This window comes from Enhydra lutris, unplaced genomic scaffold (assembly GCF_002288905.1).
Source record: "Enhydra lutris kenyoni isolate GAN:26980312 unplaced genomic scaffold, ASM228890v2 scaffoldscaffold68, whole genome shotgun sequence".
Lineage (NCBI taxonomy): Eukaryota > Metazoa > Chordata > Mammalia > Carnivora > Mustelidae > Enhydra > Enhydra lutris.
The window spans coordinates 10,853,416-10,876,142 of NW_019154152.1; the positions used below are offsets into that span (position 1 = coordinate 10,853,416).

Sequence of the window (22,727 nt, forward strand, 5' to 3'; positions counted from 1 at the left end):
TTTTTTTTTTTTTTTTTTTTTTCCTTTCTTTTCTTTTCTTTTCAAGATTTTATTAGAAGGCACAAGGGGTAGGGTAGGGGCAGAGGGGAGAGGAAAAAGCAGACTCCCCACTGAACAGGGAGTCCGACAAGAGGCTCGATCCCAGAACTCTGAGATCATGACTTAAGCTGAAGCCAGACGCTTAAGGGACTGAGCCACCCAGGGTCCCCTTTGTTTTGTTTTGTTTTGTTTTGTTTTGTTGTTTTCAAAGAATGTATTTCCTGTCATTGAACTATGGAATTAGAATCTTGGTTGGAACTTGAACATGGGTATTATGAAAAACCTTTCCAGGTCTTTCTCATGCACTCCCCTAAGTAAGGATCATTCATCCCAGAGACTCTGGAATATATAATGCCTAGAGAGAATTTAACACTTTAAGTTTGATGACTTTGCTTTTGTTTGTAGCTCGAGATCATTAGTTACCTTGGCACTCTTTTTTTTTTTAACCTGTTGACATCTATAACTTTATTGAAAAGTCACACCTCTTCACTTTGTTTTTTTCTCCTGGAACAATGAATAAAATGTTTGGCTTAATTTTAACTGTAATTTGTAGTCTGATGGAACTTTGAAAAAATAATTTTCAGATTAGACCAGTTATCCTGTTCAAACACAGAATATTGAGAAATACTAAGATCCTTTCCAGTGGGTCACCTGATTTAGATTTTATTTTGACTCTGGATTTTCCTTTTTCAGACACTGGCTTTGGCACTACTAGTGGAGGAGCATTTGGAACATCTGCATTTGGTTCTAGCAACAATACTGGAGGCCTCTTTGGAAATTCACAGACCAAACCAGGTAGGGATTTTACTTGGAATATGGTTGGTTTATTCTTAGCTGGTATAAGACTTCATTTAGTGGTTCCAGTCCATGTATTTAACTGTTTTTTTCCTCTCCATCTCACCAGGAGGATTATTTGGTACTAATTCATTTAGTCAGCCAGCTACTTCCACAAGCACTGGCTTTGGGTTTGGCACATCAACAGGAACATCAAATAGCTTGTTTGGAACTGCAGGTACAGGGACCAGTCTCTTCTCATCCCAGAACAATGCCTTTGCGCAAAATAAACCAACTGGCTTTGGAAGTAAGTAGGACATCGTTGGACTTTTGCATCTAATAATTTGATTTGGTTATTGAATGTACTCCCTCTTTTTCTTTTCCCTGTGTTCATTTACCCCTCTTCTCCACCAGGTAGCAAAAACATTGGGGAGAGGAAAACCTCAGAATGTATTGAAAAGTTTAATAGGCTGGAAAGGAGGGGGCTACATTGCTCCAAGATTGAAAATCTAAGAAGCACTAGTATTCAAGGGATATGCAGAGGAAAAGTCTCCTGACATAGAATGACCAGAGAGTGGATGAAAAGCCAGGCCAGAGTAATGTGATAGGTGTTAAGACAGGAGAAATTCAAGGAGGAATGCACATATTCCTCCATATTGTACTGCAGGGACACCTTCTTCTTGCCTCTGTTTCACATTGGGTATAAGAGACTAAAGCAGGAATAACATACTAGATGTGACATGGTTGCTCTTCCATTCCTCATCCATGGCAGATGTTTTGTTTAAGTAGGCTCATGGAGCCCAGCATGGGGCTTGAACTCACGACCCTGAGATCAAGACCTGAGCTGAAGTCAAGAGTCGGACACTTAACCGACTGAGCTACCCAGATAGCAGATGTTTTTAATTGATTGCTTCAAGTCTAAATGTGGCCTGGGGATAATTCACACAGTACTTTGAGGTAACCACTACTAGTTGAACAGGTGTTCCCTGTGAGTTGATGCATTCCCAGTGCAAAAGTATAGCAGAATGAATGTTAGCCAGCTATCACTGTTTCACAGAGGGAAAGTTGTGGGGTATTGAAATATTTAACCATGACAATGTAAAATGCAGTCTGACTTGCTAATTCAAAAGAGATGTGACTGTTTACTTGAAACCATACATTAGGACATGTTTTTAGAAAAGAAATAGCAGTTTGCCAGTATGAAATCAGACACCTCTTAAATTGGTGATTAGGATACAATTTACTATTAAATACTGGCAGATAACGTTATTGCTTACTGACATTTCTGCACCTTATGTATAACTTCTTGAGAAGTAATATCTCTCTTTGAAAAATATATTCCTTAGATGACAGTTAAATTCACTATATGTAATTTTTTGAAATTCAGCTTTTTGGAAAAGTAAGGCAATCAGAGAATTTATTCTAAGAAATAATCAACATGCCTACTAATTTTTCCATATAATTTTACTGCGCAAAATTTAATAATAATCTGTTTGGTTACCCTAATAGGATCATTTGTGTGTTTTGAACTTCTTGGTTTTGTTTAGGTGTTTTAATTAATGTATGTAAATAAAGATACAGTGACCCCTGTTGAAGTCTGTTGTGATGTTTTCAGAAAGACAAGTTCATTCTGCATGTAGTCTTACCAAAAAAGGAGAAATGAGATAAAATTTATGATGAAATAGAGTACCATTTCTTTTCATTTGTCTTCCAAATTTACCCAACAAGAACTTTATAGACACTTAGCTGACAAAGGGATTCAGATTTTATTTCACTTCAGAGTTGGAAGCCTAGAATTATGTATGTGTCTGTATGAAACATGTTTGAAGGTACTTGCTAGGGAGATTTGAAAGAGAGAATTTGAGAATGTGAAAGTAATGCTGCTGTGGCACCACAGCCCAGTTTCAAAATATCTTACAGATTCTTAGACTCTTAACTGTTGCCATCTCATTTTTCTTTCTAATTTACAGATTTTGGAACAAGTACCAGCAGTGGGGGACTCTTTGGTACTACAAATACAACCTCTAATCCTTTTGGTAGCACATCTGGCTCCCTCTTTGGGCCAAGTAGTTTTACAGCTGCTCCTACTGGGACCACTATTAAGTTTAATGTAAGTATTTTCTTCTAGTCTTTGTGGAATATATTACTCTTCTATTTGTATATCTCTTTGAAGGATGAAATAAAATTTCTCCATTTTCCACTTAGCATAGTTTTTAGTCTCACTCTTCCTGAAAGTGTTAAGAACAAAATCTCTAAATATTTATATAGTAGGTATGAAAAGTCATGAAACATTAATCTTGAATATGTGTATTTGAATCATGCTCAACCCAATCAAATTCATATTCACAAGGTTGATTACAATAGGTAGTATGAGCTTGAACTTGTATTTACTGCATTCATAACTTGGCTCTGAATGATCATCATTCCTTGTATATATAAAGGAATGAGGGGGCAAACTAAAAGAAATTATTGAAAATAGGGCCTCTTTCAAGACAAAATCAGAGAGGGATACAAACCGTAAGAGACTCTTAATCATAGGAAACAAACAGGGTTGCTGGAGGGGTTGGGGGTGGGAGGATGGGGTAACTGGATGATGATCAGTAGGGAGGGCACATGATGTAATGAGCTGGGTATTATATAAGACTGATGAATCACTGAACTCTTTCTCTGAAACCAATAATATACAATGTTAATTAATTGAATTTAAATTTAAAAAATCAATAGTCTTAAAGAATAGGGCCTCTTAAGGAGCTACAGGGAATAACGCATCAGTATTCCATTTGCCAATGAAAAATGAAACTAGTTGATGAAATGGCAGAATGGGGCAGTAGAGTTTGATGTTTTCTTTGACTATTATGAGAGAATGTGATAGAGGGTTAGAATGGAAGATTTGTTAATGAAAATGTATGGAATACTACTTGATATAAGATACCACTTGATGTGATTGGTTGAGAGATACTTAGGATAGGCCAGAGGGCAATTAGCCCAAAGAAAATCTGGCACAAATAGGTCTTGGCTTAACCTCTTGTTAAAATTTACTCTAGGAAATGAAGAATTTCTTAGGCAAGGTGGCAAAGTCATAATTTAGAAACTGAACTTTATTTTATCTTTATTTTTAAGATTTTATTTATTTGAGATAGAGGGACAGAGAGAGAGCACAAGCAGGGTGGACGAGCAGAGAAAGAGCGAGAAGCAGACTCTCCACTGAGCCAGGAGCCCGGAGTGGGGCTCGATCCCAGGACTCACAGATCATGACTTGAGCCAAAGGCAGACGCTTAACCAGTTGAGCCACCCAGCTGCCTCAAAACTGAACTTTAGAATTTAGAAACATACTGAATTTAGAACCCTAAATTTAATATAAAATTAAATATAAATGATAGTGAAAAATACTGTGTTCTCTCTTAAAAAGTATAATAATTGAGAAAACTGACAATACGTGTGGAAATCTTTGGTTACATACATCTACAAATAAGTGTACAAATCTTTAGTTAGTTGTAGGGGCAAAGCCAGTCTTCCGTATTTCTTAAAGATTTTTTTTTTATTTTATTTATTTGACAGACAGAGATCACAAGTAGGCAGAGAGGCAGGCAGAGAGAGAGAGAGGAAGGGAAGCAGGCTCCCCGCTGAGCAGAGAGCCCGATGCGGGGCTCGATCCCAGGATCCTGGGATCATGACCTGAGCCGAAGGCAGCGGCTTTAACCCACTGAGCCACCCAGGCGCCCCAAGTCTTCCGTATTTCTTAATTACAACAAGTTATAAAGAAGACACTTTAAAAAATTAAATAAATAAAGCAAACATTTCAGAGCAGAGTAGGAGATAGAACTGAGAAATACAAGTTTAAATGTACATGTTGGGTAAATTGGATAGTTTTTCTTATGCATGTAATCTTAAGTGTATATATATTTTTTAAGATTTTATTTATTAGGGCGCCTGGGTGGCTCAGTTGGTTAAGCAACTGCCTTCAGCTCAGGTCATGATCCTGGGGTCCTGGGATCGAGTCCCGAATCGGGCTCCCAGCTCCACGGGGAGTCTGCTTCTCCCTCTGACCTTCTCCTCGCTCATGCTCTCTCTCACTGTCTCTCTCTCTCTCTCTCTCTCAAATAAATAAAAAATAAAATATTTTTAAAAAAAGATTTTATTTATTAGAGAAAGCATGAGTAGGGGAGAGGGGCAGAGGGAGAGGGAGAAGCAGACTTCCTGCTGAGCAGGGAGCCAATGCAGGGCTCTGTCCTAGGACCTTGGGATCATGACCTGAGCCAAAGGTAGATGCCCAACTGACTGAGCCACCCAGGTGCCCGTTATTTATTTTAACAATTTTATTTGAGAGCGAGCATGTGTGTACAAATTGGGGGAGAGGCAGAGGGAGAGGGAGAAGCAGACCCCGCTGAGTAGGCAGCCCAGTATGGGGCTCAGCCCCAGGACCCTGAGATCATGACCTGAGCCAAAGGCAGACACTTAACTGACTGAGCCACCCAGCTTCCCCTTAAGTGTATTTTAGTAGATAATTAGATGGCTTGGTTAGGGGTTTAATATCTGTGATAACTATTACTGACATTGATTTATTTAGATGACTTTGACGTAAGGAGGGGGGAGATCAGAAATGCAGTATATTAAGCACCCTTGAAACTATCTCGTTTAGCAGAAGACCTACAGGACTAGTTACTATAGAGTTTAGTGATTGAAGAATTATGTCTGTGATAGTAGGGATTTAGAGTTTGGAGTTAAATATTTGCTTCAGACTTTCAAATTTGCCTTTATCTTCCTTTGCAGCCTCCAACTGGTACAGATACTATGGTTAAAGCTGGAGTTAGCACTAACATCAGTACCAAGCACCAGTGTATTACTGCTATGAAAGAATACGAAAGCAAGTCACTAGAGGTCAGTAAAATGCAATACAGAATATCATCCTAACCTTTTGATTCTATTGGAAAGTAGGTTTTAAAAATGTTTTGATTTTTTTTTAGGATCAAGTAGTTCACACTGGGTTTCTGTAAAAAACTTAACACACATATTTTTTTTTTAAAGATTTTATTTATTTATTTAACAGGGAGAGATCACAAGTAGGCAGAGAGGCAGGCAGAATGAGAGGGGGAAGCAGGCGGGGTTCGATCCCAGGACCCTGAGACCTGAGCCAAAGGCAGAGGCTTAACCCACTGAGCCACCCAGGCACCCCACACATATGTTTTTTAAGTAGGCTCTGTGCCCGGTGTGGGGCTTTAACTCATGACCCTGACAGTGAATAAGTCACATGTTTTTAAAAATTTTATTTATGTATTTGAGAGAGCAAGCATGCAAACACAAGTGGGCAGGGAAAGGGGAAGGGCAGGGGGAGAGGGAGAAGCAGACTCCTGGATGAACAGGAAACATGTGGGGTTCAGTTCCAGGACACTGAGGTCATGACTCGAGCCAAAGGGAGATGCCTAACCGACTGAGCCACCCAGGTGCCCCCCCAATTATTTTTTTAATTAATGTAGTAATTATACACATCTTGTTTTAGGCAGGGCAATATGCAGCTTGCTCTCCCATGAGAGCATGAGTTATGCTGCTCACATTACTTGGGCAGTGTGCGTATACATGGATACACATGTTTTTAATAAACTCATGGAAAGTCATAAGTGTACCATACAGTAAGTTTTCACCAAGTGAATATACCCATGTAACCAGGATCCAAATCAAGTCATAGTGCATTACCAGCTGTCCTGTCCAGTGCATTACCTGATGTCCCCCTATGCTCTGACTCCCTACTATCATGACTGCCCATTTTTTCCTCATTTCATACTTTATATAGATGAAATCTTACATTACATACTTTTAAGTCTGTTTTTCCACTTTGTGGGATTATCCATGGTGTCGCATGAAGTTACTGCTGTGTGATTGTGTGTTATATATTTTGAGTATCAACCCTGATTGTAGCTGTTGCTTCCTCTGTATCCCAAATTATACTTGCTTTATTGGAGTGTACAGAAACACCCTGACTTGTGAGGCAAAACTGTTAATGTTAAACTTCATCCCTTCTTTCCCTAATTTTCTGAGACCCCTCACCCTATCCCAGCATCCTTCCATCTTTTCAGCTAATTTTTACGTTTGGGGTGGGAGTAGATAAAATTATTACATAGCATTTTACTAAAAGGAAATACTGCTCTTTATAAAAGAAAATTAAAATTAAGATATGGTTGGTCCTTTGGCCTGTGTTGTTAGTGATTATGGTATGGATCTTAATGTCCACTCTACACTGTTGAAAGTGTTTTTCTGCAATGGTATTATGTTAATGTTCTATAATTTTCTGTTTTTTAGTCATGGTTCCTATGTGAACATGGAAATTGAATTCTAAATTTAAGTATTTAGTTTCCTAAATAATTTTTTTGGCTGCATGTTAAGAAAGGAAATACGCTTTTGCTTCCTCTAGGAACTTCGTTTAGAGGATTATCAGGCTAACCGGAAAGGCCCGCAGAACCAAGTGGGAGCAGGTACCACAGCTGGCTTGTTTGGGTCTTCTCCAGCCACCTCCAGTGCGACAGGACTCTTCAGCTCCTCTACCACTAATTCAGGCTTTGCATATGGTCAGAACAAAACAGCCTTTGGAACTAGTAAGCACTTGGCACCATATTGAGCCATATTGAGGAGGGACAGACAACTAAAACATAATTGTCATTTTGTGGTAAATGCTGTGGTGTAAAAGAATTCAGGGATGTTGGAGGAATAGAGTATCTGATATGTATGTGGGGATGGAGAGAAATAGAGGTTTTTTTTTTTTAATTTTTTTATTTATTTGACAGACAGAGATCACAAGTAGGCAGAGAGGCAGACAGAGAGAGAGGGGAAAGCAGGCTCCCCGCTGAGCAGAGAGTCCGATGCGGGGCTCAATCCCAGGACCCTGGGATCATGACCTGAGCCGAAGGCAGAGGCTTTAACCCACTGAGCCACCCGGGTGCCCCAGAAATAGAGTTTTAAATTAAGATAGTTAAAAAGGGCCTCACTTTGATAAGGTAGCATTTGAACAGTGACCTCTGAAGAAGGCAAAGAATAAAGCTATATAGGTTTTTGGTGAAGAACATTCCAGCCAGGGAAGCTGTAAGTCTGAAAACCTTGAGTTTTTTCCCAAAGAGATAAGGACTAAGGGGACGTATTGAGGGATATAAGGACTATATTTTATAGAATTTTGTGGGCCAGTGTCAAGATCTGAATTTTTATTTGAGTTGGGAAGCCATTAGAGGTTGTAGAAAAAGAAGTCATGTGATTATGAGTGAAGGATCATCTGAAGACTGTTAAGAGTAGATTGTGGTAGCTACATTTATGAGCATAGCATAACCTAGAAACTTGTGGAATCACTACATTGTACACCTGAAACTAATGTAACATAGTGTATCAAACTACAAAAACTCAAGAAAAAGAAAAAGACTGTAAGGGGGCAAGGGTGAAAACAAATCCTTTAGGAAAGCTGTTGCTTTGTTCACATGGGAGATGATGGTGGGTTGGTTAAGGAGATGGAGGTGGTAATAATGTCAGATTTTGGGCCCAGTTTGTATGTAGAACTGATAGAGTTTGCTATAGATTGCTTTGATGTGAAATGTGAAAGAGGGACGTCTAGGATGATGATTAAATTACTTTAATACAAATACTACTCTTGTATAGGTAATATGTATATATGATAAAAAGTTCATGGACACGAAAAAGTCTGTAACCAAAGTTAATCTTCTTTCCCTCCCTTAGCTACCATTTTTCCTCCATAGAAACAAGCTAAAGTTAGACTTTTTCATGACCTTTTAGAGAGATTTATACACACCGACAAATACACAGATAAATACATGTTTAAGTGGCATTTAACATTCATTTCAGTACTTGTGTTTTGTGATGTAGTTTAGCCATGTATTCATGATTGAGTACAGTGTATCCTATGTGGGAATTATAGAGAGAAAGCCTCTGTTCTCAAGAAAAACTTAGTCTAGCAGTGTTGAAATACACATACAGATTTTGAGTGTAGTGTGGTGTCTTGTGAAATAGAAAGTTTTGGACTCACAAGAGGAGAAGAGTTGTTGGGGTCAGAATATTATTGTAGTAATTAAAGTCTGAACCAAATCCAGTTTAAGTGAAAAAGGATGGGAAGTGAAATGGTTATCTTCTGGGTAGTGAATGAATGTAGGGTAACTTAGGTATTTAAGAATAATAAGGCTGTTGCAGTAACTGAGTAATGTAAGGTTTGAGGGTTTGGGGTTTTTTTTCCCTCCATTTATTTTTACTTTCCTTTTTTTTTTTCTTTTTTTCTGAAAGGTACCACTGGATTTGGAACAAATCCCGGTGGTCTCTTTGGACAACAGAATCAGCAGACCACCAGCCTCTTCAGCAAACCATTCGGCCAGGCCACAACCACTCAGAACACTGGCTTTTCCTTTGGTAATACCAGCACACTAGGACAGCCAAGCACCAACACCATGGTAAGGAACCAGGCCCTTAGTTACCTCCACCTCTTAACATTTACATGGCTAAGTAATGAGACTTCTAATATGTCAGACTACAAGTTCTTAGTTCTTAAGGGTTGATGGTAAAGAAAAGGGCAAAATGTAAATAATTAAAACCTGTATTCTAGTACAAGCTCTACTCTGAGCAAGTTGCTTATTCTTTCTGAGGATATTTCAGTAGGAGCTGCTTAATGTGCTAGAATTGGCCATCCTGAAGGCTACACCTTAGGACGTTGGTTCTGTCCACATTCTATAGAGTAAGAGGAGAAAATACTTATAAATCATCTTTGAGAGTATTCTTTCACCTTGTTAAGTGTGGGGTCACACAAAGATGTGTAATTCATTAAATAAGAGAGCATTAAAACTCAGAGCCATTATTAGATAATTGGTACTTCTGTGCAAAAAAGCAAGAGGAAGGAAGTACTTAGAATCATTGCCAGTTTATTTCTGAGGACTCTTTTAGGAAAGAGTAAAATTAAGATTAATTAGAGGTATGATTTATTGATTTGAATTCTTGGAATTTAACTGGACTTTAAGTTAAAGATACTTTACCTGATTAAAAAATAATTACAGCCAGACCCCAAAATCTTAAAAATACTGGCAGACAAAATTCAGTAACATATTAAAAGGATTATAACCGTGACCATGAGGGATTCATCCCAGAATGTTTGTTCAGCCTAGAAAAATTAATAAACCAAAAAAATAAGAAAGGGATACCTGGGTAGCTCAGGTGGTTAAGGTTCTAACTCTTGATCTGAGCTTAGTTCTTGATCTCAGGGTAATGAGTTCAAGCCCACACTGGGGGAGGAAGGCTGGATGTGGAGCCCACTTAAAAATAAACAGATAAAAGAAACAGAAAAAAACAAAAACCAGTAGGTACAGTAGGTACAGAAAAAGTGTTTTGACCACCCTTTCATGATAAAAACATTCTACAGAGAATAAAAAGGAACCCAGAATAGCCAAAATAATCTTGAGAAAGAAGAAAGCTGGAAGACTCATGTCTCAATTTTAATGTTTACTATAAAGCAATAGTAATCAAGATTGTGGTACTAACAGAAGGCTAGACATACAGATCAGTGGAATAGAGTTGAGAGTCCAGAAATAAACCCTCAAATTTATAGATAATTGATTTGCAACAATAATACCAAAACAGTTCTCGATGGGGAAAGAATAATCTTTTTAACAGATGGTGCTAGGACTATTTATTTGTTTAAGAGAATGTGTGAGTGGGAGGGAAGTGAGGAAAGGGAAGGGGAGAAGCAGACTCCATGCTGGAGCACAGAGCCCAACATGGGGCTTGATCCTGAGCTGAAATCAGGATTTGGACACTCAGCTGACTGAGCCACACAGGTACCCCTAGGACAGTTGATTTTTCAATGCACAAAAATGCAGTTGGAAAAAAAAAAAGCAGCTGAACCCTTTCTCACCACCATTGTAGCAGCTGTACGCATTAACTCAAAATGGATCAAATACTTAAATAGCTGAAACGATAAATTTTTTTTTTTTTAAGATTCTGTTTACTTACTTGACAGACAGCAAAAGAGGAAACCCAATCAGGGGGAGTAGAAGAGGGAGAAACAGGCTTCCGGAAGAGCAGGGAGCCCAACTTGGGGCTTGATCCCAGGACCCTGGGATCATGACCTGAGCCAAAGGCAGACACTTAATGATGGAGCCACCCAGGCACCCCTGAAACTATAAAATTCTAACAAGAAAATGAATTAGATAATGGTTTCTTAAAAGTGACACCAAAAGCAAAAGAAAAAAATAGACTGAACTTTATCAAAATTAAAACTTGTGGGTCAAAGGAATACCATCAAGAAAGAGAAAAGAACACCCACAGATGATAGAAAATACTTGTAAGTTATATATTTTATGAAGGACTTGGATTTAGAACATGTAAATAACTTTAATGATTCAGTAAGACAATGACCCATTGGGCCAAAGACTTGAATAGGTATTTCTTCAAAGAAGATAAAACAAATGGCTAATGAGCACATGAAGAAATACTCAACTCTGGTAGTTACCAGGAATGTGCAAGTCAAAACCACAATGAGACACTGCTTCCTATCCAGAAAGAAGGCATAAAAATGCTAGACCATAGTATTTTCAAAAATTGGAGAAATTGGAAACCTTATACATTGCTGGTAGGAATGTGAAATAATGCAACCACTTTGGAAAATGGTTTGGTGTTTCCTCAAAATGTTACACAGAGTTACCATTTAACCGAGTAATTGTATACCTTGGTATTTCACCAACAGAAATGAAAACACAAAACTTTGTACACAAATGATTATAACATAGCCAGAATGTAGAAACATCTCAATTGTCCATTAGTGATGAATGAATTAAAAAAATGTGTATTCATACAGTGGAATATTGTTCAGCCATAAGTGGAATGATAAATGCTACAATGTGGTTGGACCTTTTAAACATGGCAAATTTAAACAAGTTAAGCCTTTCACAAAGGACCACATTTTATAGGATTCCATTCATAACAATATACTCAGAATGGACAAATCCATGGAAACAAAAAGTAGATGAGTGATTGATTGCCTAGGAATAGGGAGTGATTTTTAACTGGCCTGGGTTTATTTTTTGAGTGAGAAAAATGTTCTAAATTTAGAGAGTAGGGATAATTGCTTAAGTCTGAAGGGAAAAAAACCTGAATAATGAACTTTAAGTGGGTAAATTTAATGGTATATGAATTATGTCTCAGTAAAGCTGTTTTAAAAAACACTGTTTGGGACACCTGGTTAAGCATCTGACTCTTGGTTTGGGCTCAGGTCGCGATCTCAGGTACGTCAGATTGAGCCCCACATCATGCTTTATGCTCAGTGGGGAGTCTGCTTGAGATTGTCTCTCCCTCTCGTCCCCACCTTCCTACCCGCCACGTGGGCCTTTGCTCTCTCTGTCTCTCTCTCTTTCAAATAAATAAATCTTTAAAAAACAAACCAAAAAACCCAACACTTGAATTCTCAATTCAGCAATAATAGTCCATTAGTGCAGTATTTTTGTTGTTGTTGTTGTTGTTGTTAACTAATGCATAAATAAAATACCTTCTTAAACATTGGGTGATTGTGAACTTTGCTTATTTGAAACGAGTGTAGTTTCTCATCTCAAATTAAGAAGACTTGAGATGCCTGGATGGCTTAGTTGGTTAAATATCTACCTTCAGCTCAGGTCATGATCCCAAAGTCCCACAGCAGACTCCTTGCTCAGTGGGGAGCCTGCTTCTCCCTTTGCCTGCTGCTCCCCCTGCTTATGTGCTCGCTCTTTCTCTCTCTGACAAATAAATAAATAAAATCTTTAAAAAAAAAAAAAAGACTTTAACATTACTCTCCTGCCTCTGTCCAAATTGATTATTTCTGCTGCTTGTTTTCAGTTACTTGATTCAAAATCCATTCCCCAGCTCAATATTGATGAGTTCTTTCAGCATAACTCTCTGAAAATGAAGCATTCTGTCATAATGTTTTGATTTCAGTGTTGCAACCCTGCTGTTTCGTAGAGCACAAGAGTTAGTATAAAGTCTTATTAGCCGCCCAGGACCTTGGAGCTCATTGGGCTTAAATGTAGATAGGAATTTCTGGTCCTGTCACTCAGGAGGTATGACATCTTGGGCAAGTTTTTAACTGCCTCAAGGTGGGATTTTCGTTTCATTCTTTTAAATGGCCCTCATAAGAGTTGTTGGGAAAAAAAGATATGCTCTGTGTGTTTAGCATAATATGTATATCAAATAAACTTTTTAAAAATGGCAACTGTTAGTAATCTAAGACTCTTAAAACAGACTGTTGTGAGATATCTTCTAATGGAGGTTACTTTTTGCAGGGTTTATTTGGAGTAACTCAAGCTTCACAGCCTGGAGGTCTTTTTGGGACAGCTACAAACACCAGCACTGGGACAGCATTTGGAACAGGAACAGGTCTCTTTGGGCAGCCCAACACTGGATTTGGTGCTGTTGGTTCGGTAGGTTTTTACAGTTTACTGTAATTTGAAGATATGTATACATTTGTTAAAGGAATTTCTAAGTATGATTTAACTGTTTTTCAAGTATTTTTACTGGATACATTATATGACTTGATACTGATATAATTGAAAGCTATTTGGTGCAAAAAAGAGTAACCAGGTAACTTCAGTAGGTTAATTTTTAAGTAGTAAGTTCTTTTTTAAATTTCTTTGGCTCAATGCTTATGTACAGTTTACTTCTGATAACAAAATATCACTCCAGTTAGTTAAATTGAGTCTAAGGTGACATGCTTTCATTCTTAAAATTGGGTAATTTTTAATTCCTATATCTAACTCTTTTTGGGGTGGTAAGTCGGTATGGTAATTTAAGAATGCAATTTTCCAAGTGCTAAAATTGTTAATGGTCTCATGGTTTTCATGAAGTTGGAGACTTAATTGTGTTCCTTGTTAAGTCATTTAAGTAAAAAACTATTTAGGAGTGTGCTTTACCTAAAAATAATAGTAAAATCTGTATGGCCACTTAATTATATGAGAATCAGTATGAAACAGCCAATCTGTATTATGTACCAATTTAAAAAAGCTTTGAACATGCCGTTGTGACTAATTAAAAAAAAAGAAAAGAAAAATTCCGAAATGCGGTTTTCATGAAAATTGAAAGCTGTTATTTCCTAATTTTTCTTTGGGCAGTTAATTGAGATGAGAAATTGAGAAAATTATATAATGCTTCAAAAAGTTGGTTTTTTCCCCAATGATTTTATTTATTTATTTGACACAGAGAGATCATAAGTAGGCAGAGGCAGTCAGAGAGAGGCGGAAGCAGGCTCCCTGCTGAGCAGAGAGCCCGATGTGGGGCCCAATCCTTGAGACCATGACCCGAGCTGAAGGCAGAGGCTCAACCCACTGAACCACCCAGGAGCCCCCAAAAAGTTCTTTTTAATAACCACTTTATTGAAATATAATCTATATGCCATACAATTAACCCTTCCAGGGCTTATAATTCAGGGGTTTTTAGCATACCAACAGATTATAGAACTGTCACCATAGTCATTATTAGAACATACTCATCACCTTAATAAAAGGAAACCTCATACTCATGAGTAGTCACTTTTCATCCTCCCCCCCTCCCCCATTACCTCAGGCCTTTTATCTATTCTGGACATTTTATATAAATGGAATCACATAATATATAATCTTTTGTGACTGATTCCTGTTGCTTAGCATATTAGCATAATGTTTTGAAGGTTCCTCCATATTCTAACATGTTTAAGTTTTTTATCATCACTGTTCCTGCTGGCAGATCGTATACATAATACTTTTCTGTTACCAGATAAAGAAATATTTGATTACTTTGTTGTTTTCTTTGCCCCACTGTAATACTGTGCTGAATGGTTGCCATTAACTTTTCAGGCTAGGAGCATGTTCTATAAAGTTGATCTTGCTCAGATTAGTATACTTCTCTGATAGTCTTTATTCACATTATGCCTATTTTCTCATAAAAGTTGTGACATCTTCTCTTGTTTACCTCACAATCCGGTTTATCTGAGGTAGCCTTTTTGCTATTTGGAGTGTATCTTTATATTACTTAAAATTTTCCTGTATTTTGTTCTTTTTAGACCCTGTTTGGGAATAACAAGCTTACTACATTTGGAACCAGCACAACCAGTGCTCCTTCATTTGGTACAACCAGTGGCGGGCTCTTTGGTAACAAACCAACCCTGACTTTAGGAACCAATACAAACACTTCCAATTTTGGTACATATAAAAAGCAGGTTTGGCTCTCTTAAAGTTACACTGACTATACCACACATCATTCTCCTGATTCGTATGATTGGGAATATTTAAAAATTCTCAGGTAAGCTGTGGCTTGATGTGAAGTACCAGAGGGAAAGGTTTAAAATCATGGACTTGGGTTGACATAGTTAGAAGGGATATAAATTGCCTTACCTCATTATTAGTCTCTTAACTTGCTGCTTTGGATAAAATGGGCCATTCAACACATTCAGTGGTACCTTGTAGAAAGTTGCTTCTCTAATGGCGATGGATTTTTTCCCAAAATAAGGAAATACATTTTCTTTGAATTACCTCACCAATAGTTGAGAAACCGAAATAAAACACATACGGTTGAAGTAACACATTGTTTTAGGCCAGGTTTCAGACAGGGAGGTAGTGTACAAATGAGATTTGATGATTTTTTTTAAAATGTTTTTTGTTGTCATTTTTGTTTTGATTTTTTTGTTGTTTTTTTGAGATTTTGTAATTTTTTTGATATTGCATGATTCTTACTGAAATTTGAATCTTTCCCTCAAGCTGCAAAAGTATATATATATTTTTATTTTTTTGCCAAAGTATATTTTTGCTTACATGTTCATTTTTTTTAAATTTGGAAAATACAGATAACATTGAGTAATAATTAAAAAATAACTGGAAACTACTATTCAGAGATATGCTGGAAGAATTAAACTTGTTTAATAGAAACATTATATTATTTTAAATGTCTTCTGTAACTGCTTAATTAAGTTCTTAATCAAATTTTAAACAAATTATTAACATAATTTGTGTTAAATCAGATAAGGAAACTTCATTTCATGACTGGTACCTGTTAAGGATTTTATGTACCAGGTATATTATTAGGTCCTGGGAGTATTTAGTGTGAGGTGAATGAAAACACATGGTTATTGGAGTGCCTGGCTGGCTGCAGTTAAATAGTTTTATATAGTTCTTCAGTGTTTTTGAATGGTCTTAGAGTGTACTGGAGAAAGAGACTATATTAAGCATCTGTTAGAAGGTGGTATTTTTTTACAGAAATATATATGTGAAGGAAATAGGTACCAGTTCCTACATTTTTGTATTTAATTTGATTGATTTTTTTAAAGATTTTATTTATTTATTTGACAGAGATCACAAGTAGGCAGAGAGGCAGGCAGAGAGAGAGGAGAGAGGAAAAAGCAGGCTCCCTGCTGAGCAGAGAGCCCGATGCAGGGCTCCATCCCAGGACCCTGGGATCATGACCTGAGCTGAAGGCAGAGGCTTTAAATTCACTGAGCCACCCAGGCGCCCCAATTTGATTGATTTTTTAAATAAAGATTTTATTTGAGCGAGAACAGCAGCAGCAGAGAGAGAAGGAGGCTCCCTACTGAGCACTGATACAGGGCTCTATCCCAGCACTCTAGGATCATGACCTGCGCAGGAGGCAGATGCTTAACTGATTGAGCCACTGGGTGCCCCCAATTTGATTTTTTAAAAAGATTTATGTGTTTATTTTAGAGAGCACAAGCGTGGGGAGGGGGCTTTTGAGGGAGAGGGAGAGTCCCAAGCTGACTCTGCTGAGCAACCCAGAGATCATGACCTAAACTAAAAGCAGGAGTTGATGCTTAACTGACTGCACACCCAGGTGCCCGTTTAATTTGATTTCTTTAACCCTTTTTGTTGTGTTGCTCACTCACTCTTAGTAGTGATTATCATTTCAGTTATAATGCTTTTTGATTGTGAAAGAGTGATTTTGAGGTAGTGGGCTTGGTCAGCATGGGTATCTATTTTGAGTACTTGTTTCTTATTTTATAAAATTAAAATGGGAAAGATACTTAAGGGTTAAAATAGTGTAAATAGTGTTTTTCAGTCTTTTTTCATCACTGTCACTCCTTCTCTGAAAAGCTTTGTAGAGCATTTTTTTCTTAATCATCTTCTCATCCTGTGAGATTTCTAATACCATGTGTTCTGTTTATCTTTTTATGTACTGTGGCCCTTTGAAGGGCCATAAGCCATTGTATAACTATGATTCATTTAGTCCCTCAAGAACCAATTTGCTCTTCCTTTGAAAATGCATGCTTTTTGTAGCATGGTTCATGTTCAGGAAAAAAACCACAACATTTTTTAAATCTGGGTGCTTATATAGGCAAAAATGATAAAATGGGCTGGGTTTCTGAAATAATACTTGATGTTTTTCCATCGTTGCAGATTTCTGATTTGTTAGGAGATTTTTTTTTGTTTCATAAATTTGTTTATACTCACGTTCAATGATTTAAAAGTGAAAGATTTCATTTTTTTAAAGTATTTTTATTTATTTATTTGACAGAGATCACAAGTAGGCAGATAGGCAGGCAGAGAGAGAGGAGGAAGCAGGCTCCCTGCAGAGCAGAGAGCCTGATGTGGGGTTCGATCCCAGGACCCTGGGATCATGACCTGAGCCAAAGGCAGAGGCTTCAACCCACTGAGCCACCCAGGCGCCCCGAAAGATTTCATTTTTATCTAATATGCCTGACTAGCTTATGTAATGAATCTTAATTGTCCTAGTTGTTTTTTTCTTTCGTAATCGCCAGTGTTGACCTAGTGCCTGGCATAGAATAATGGGTGCTCACTAAAACTTGATAAAATGAATTAATGAGTGGATAAATGGGTCCCTAAGAATAAGGATTCCCTCTGAGTCAGATGGGGGTTCCATGATAGCAAGTTGTGTTCTACTCTGGATGAATTAAACATCCCATTACTATCCTTGAGGGATCCTATCTAAGTAAGGCTTTCTTTGATACTCTTGTTTTCTTGGGAAGCTATCAGTTTTGAGTTTGTGGACAGTCTTCTGATTTGAAAATAAGCCACATAACAAATCTGGAAATGGGGTAAGATTATACAAAGATTTAGAGCATCATTGTATTATTGTTAGTCACACTTCCATTATGGGATTCTGTTTCATTTGGCTGGTGATTAATTCACAGAGTTAAAGGTTGGGTTACCTGCTGCTTCAGCAGGTGTCGAGAGATCCTTAAGGCATTCTTTAGAGTCATCAGCTCATTTTCTTAGTAAATAATTATTCCTGGGAAGGATGAGTTTAAGATAAAGTGAGTATCAGTTAGTGTCTGAATTTCTGAATGGAGGAGTAGAATTGTTTCGGGAGGAATTATGTCAACACTTGTGAGCAACAGTTTAATAAGGTTGATTCTTTGGGTATTGATAAGATGGTGCTGGGCAATAAATTTTCTGTGTATTGTGATCACCATAATAGGACTAGTTAACATCTGTTACCATACATAGTTACACTTTTTTGTGTGTGTGTGATAAGAACTTTTAGTATTTACTATTTTAGCAACTTTCAAATATGCAAGACAGTATTTAATATGGTCACCATGCCATATATATTACATCTCCATGACTTACTTATTTTTTTTTAAAGATGTTATTTATTTATTTGACAGACAGAGATCTCAAGTAGGCAGAGAGGCAGGCAGAGAGGGGGGCGGGGTGGTGGGGGAAGCAGGCTCCGCACCTAGCAGAGAGCCGGATTTGGGGCTAGATCCCAGGACCCTGAGATCATGATCTGAGCCAAAGACAGAGGCTTAACCCACTGAGCCACCCAGGCACTCCTCCCTGACTTACTTATTTTATAACTGGAAGTTTGTACCTTTAGATCCCCTTTCACCCATTTCACCCATCTCCTATCACCTTCTTCTGGCAACCACCAATCTATTGTCTGTATCTATAAGCTGGTTTTTTGTGTGTGTTTTATGACATTACACATATAAGTGAGATCATGTAGAATATATTTGTCTTTCTCTGTATGGCTTATTTCACTTAGCATAATGCTTTCAAATTCCATCCATGTTGTCACAGATGGCAAGATTTCATTGTCCTTTATAGCTGAATAATATTCCATTGTATGTATATGGCACATCTTTATCTGTTTATCCATCAGTGGCTACTTAGGTTATTTCCTGTATTTTGACTATTGTAAATAATGCTGCAGTGAATATGGGGTTGCATATATCTTCCTGGGTTAGTTTTTTTTGGTTTTTTTTGGATAAATAGCCAAAGGTGGGATTGCTAGATCATAATGGAATTTATATTTTTTTAATTTTTGAGGACTTTGTGTACTGTTTCCCAGAGTGTCTACAGCATTTTGCATGCTTACCAACAGTGTTCCAAGAGTTCCCTTTTCTCCACATTTTCACCAACACTTGTTATTTTTTTGTCTTTTTGATAGTAGTCATTCTGAAAGGTCGAGGGGATATCTCGTTGTGGTTTTGATTTACATTTTCCTGATGATTAATGATGTTGAGCATCTTTGCATATGTCTTTTGCCCATCTGCGTGTCTTTGTAAAGAGGTCTACTCAGATCCTCTGCCCAATTTTAATTGTGTTTTTGCTGTTGGATTGAGTTCTTTATATATTTTGGATATTAACCTCTTATGAGATGTATGATTTGCAAATATTTCCCCCTATTCAGTAGGTTACCTTTTCATTTGTTGATGGTTTCCTTTGCTGTACAGAAGTTTTTTAGTTTGATGTATTCCCAGTTGTTTATTTCTGCTTTTGTCGCCTTTGCTTTTGGTGTCAAATCCAAAAAATTATTGCCAAGACAGGTGTTCAGGAGCTTACCGCCTATGTTTTCTTCTTGGTGGCGTTATACTTTCAGGTCTTACAGTTCAAGTCTTTAATTTTTGTTTATGGTGTAAGATGGTGGTCCATTTTCATTCTTTTGCACCATTAATTGGAGAGATCGTCCTTCCCTATTGTATATTCTTGATTCCTTTGTTGTAAATTAATTGACCACTAATTTTCACTTAAAAATTGTTTTGAAATAACAGAGTTGATCAACTTTTGTCAGTAAGAATCGGAGGAAATGTGTGGTATAAACAGTGTAAGTTGGGACTATTTCCCTTGTGTGGGTTTGAGGTAGTTCACAAGTATCGTATTTTCTGCTGTTTACGGGGCTGGAAGATCCTTTCTGGTTAAATTTTAACTCAGAAAGAACAAAGTATCTCCAAGTACATTTTTCCCATTTTTTTTCTTTAAAAAATACTGTGCTTGAGTAGCAGTATTCCCATTTTGTGGCATGGCTAATAATTAGTGCAGTTGAAGAAAATTTTTAATGAATGTATGAATTATTAAATGTATCAGATTATGTCAGATTCCTTGCATTTTTAAGTGACATTAGAAATATATTTTTGAACTGCTTAAATATTTCAACTTTTTAAATTGATTTCATTGAGATAATTAATCCAAATATTGGCATGACTAAGTGCAACATTCTTAGTTGGTGATAGTGTCCTATCAGCATACTCTCTTTACTCTGCTATCTTTAGTACTTAATCCCCCTCCATGGTACCTTTTATTTTTTTTTTATTTTTTTTATTTTTTATTTTTTTAGATTTTATTTATTTATTTGACAGACAGAGATCACAAGCAGGCAGAGAGGCAGGCAGAGAGACAGGAGGAAGCAGGCTCCCTGCTGAGCAGAGAGCCTGATGCAGGACTCGATCCCAGGACTCCGAGATCATGACCTGAGCCAAAGGCAGCGGCTTAACCCACTGAGCCACCCAGGCGCCCCTCCATGGTACCTTTTAAAAAAGACTTCCAAGTGTTCATGAACAAGGTTTGCTGGTCAGTGATTGATTTTTATTTCCCCCCTTAATCAAAGAGATTAATGATGGACGCCTGTCTGGCTCAATAGAGCATGCAGCTCTTTTTCTTTTTTAGAGATTTATCTATTTATTTGAGAGAGAGAGAGAGAGCACGTGTTTGCGCACACACGTGCTCTCGAGTGAGTTGGGGAAGGAGCAGAAGGAGAGAATCCTCAAGCGGATTCCCGCCAAGTGTGGAGCCAATGCAGGCCTGATCCCACAACCCATGAGATCATGACGTGAGCCAAAACAAAGAGTCAGATGCTCAGCTGACTGAGCCACCCAGGTGCCCCTGGAGTATGCAACTCTTGATCTTGGGGTCTTGATTTCGAGCCCCATGTTGGGTGTAGAGGTTACTTAATGATAAAATCTTTATTTAAAAAAAAATTAATGATATGCTTATGTGCTGTTTAGCTCCAAAAGGAGTGCAGAAACTTCATGGACATATTTGAACACAAGGGAAATAATAGCAAGAATGTAGTATAGGTGTCTTTTGGTGAAACCTGTGGATTTTCAAGGGGGAATCATAGGATTTTCTTTAGATGTGAAGTCATAGTGAAGGAGGATTATTTGTCTAACTCTCCATCATCTGATAATGAAACAGTTTAACCCAAGAAAAGTTATTAATAGATTATTTTCTTTTAATACCAGCTGGTTGAGTCCTTGAGTGCTCCTATGAGCTAATTGAGTATGACACCATTTAAGTTCCTCCTGTGTGATCAGCCAGCCACACATTATTGCTGATACAAGGTTCATCTGTTTATCTGTTCAAAACCAAAACTACTGTAGAGATTTTTATAGGTGAATTTCTATTAGCAAGAACCTTAGCTGCTTTAGTTGTCTTTGAATTGTCTTACTTTATATATATATAGATATACAATATGTGTATGTGTATATATATATATATATATACACAGACACAAACATATACACACCCCCACAACACACACACACGTATATATATGTATATATGTATTTTTTAAGGTTTATTTATTTAAGTAATCTCTACCCATTGTGGGCCTTAAATTCATAACCCTGAGGTCAATAGCTACATCCTCTACTGACTGAACCAGTTAGGCACCCTGACTGTCTTATTTTTAGTGAAAGTTTGAGGAGATGTATTTTTCTTCCATTAATTAGACATGAAAAATAGGTTTGAAGCCCTGAACAAAGGGAATGTGTATGCTCAAGCACAATCACTTTGCTTAAATGGATGTCTGAAACATAAGTAGGAAGATTTGGGGGTATGTTCATAGGCATCAAAATTAAAATTCTTTTAAAAAGGTTAAGTTACCTTACCATTTATGAGTTCTAAATATTAATAACTGACAGGATGCAAAGCTTAGAGTCAGACTGCCTTTTTAAAAATTCCCTTGAATAGGAAATTGAGAGTTATGTTAAAAGTACAGTCCACTTACTCTTTTGTCCTTCTAGGTTTTGGCACAAATACCAGTGGGAGTAGTATTTTTGGAAGTAAACCAGGACCTGGGACTCTGGGAACTGGGCTTGGTGCAGGATTTGGAACAGGTAAGGAACTGTACCATGAGATATAGGAAGTGACAGAACTTGGCTTTCTAATTGCTGGGACTTAAGACCTCTGTTTGATCATATGCCTGAGAATAAAAGGCCTAGATTCGCATTTTTACAATTGGACTTAAAACATTCCCAACAGTTTTGCTTTACCAGGTTTCAAAACATTTGGACATTTTATCTTAAAAGTTGTATGCTTCCCTTTCTATAAAATAAAATGTTTGTCTTCCTTTTTTTTTTGGTAAGTTTTTTTGTTTTTTTTTGTTTTTTTTGTTTTCTTAATTTGACAGAGAGAGATCATAAGTAGGCAGAGAGGCAGGCAGAGAGGGGCGGGGGAGCAGGCTCCCTGCTGACCAAAGAGCCTGATTTGGGGCTCAATCCCAGGACCCTGAGATCATGACCTGAGCTGAAGGCAGAGGCTTAATCCACTGAGCCACCCAGGAGCCCCAGATGTTTGTCTTCTGATAGTCCCAGTCTATCTGGGAGTTTTTAGTATTTTTTTTTTTTAAGATTTTATTTATTTATTTGACAGACAGAGTTCACAAGTAGGCAGAGAGGCAGGCAGAGAGAGAGA

The 22,727-nt window shown here is 37.5% G+C and overlaps 1 protein-coding gene across 7 annotated transcripts in view; it reads left to right on the forward strand.

The window, feature by feature from the left end:
- LOC111159374 (nucleoporin 98) overlaps nucleotides 1-22,727 on the forward strand; it is a 124,643-nt gene that overhangs the window by 20,994 nt on the left and 80,922 nt on the right. For 3 of the 7 annotated variants that reach the window (XM_022521788.1, XM_022521782.1, XM_022521786.1), the window contains exons 3-11: nucleotides 733-834; nucleotides 944-1,120; nucleotides 2,784-2,923; nucleotides 5,584-5,691; nucleotides 7,220-7,400; nucleotides 9,082-9,245; nucleotides 13,095-13,232; nucleotides 14,846-14,984; nucleotides 22,058-22,150. In XM_022521788.1, the coding sequence (XP_022377496.1) occupies nucleotides 733-834; nucleotides 944-1,120; nucleotides 2,784-2,923; nucleotides 5,584-5,691; nucleotides 7,220-7,400; nucleotides 9,082-9,245; nucleotides 13,095-13,232; nucleotides 14,846-14,984; nucleotides 22,058-22,150 (1,242 nt within the window). The remainder of the gene's footprint in view (nucleotides 1-732; nucleotides 835-943; nucleotides 1,121-2,783; nucleotides 2,924-5,583; nucleotides 5,692-7,219; nucleotides 7,401-9,081; nucleotides 9,246-13,094; nucleotides 13,233-14,845; nucleotides 14,985-22,057; nucleotides 22,151-22,727) is intronic. The other 4 variants (XM_022521785.1, XM_022521783.1, XM_022521784.1 and 1 more) reach the window with 4 other exon arrangements.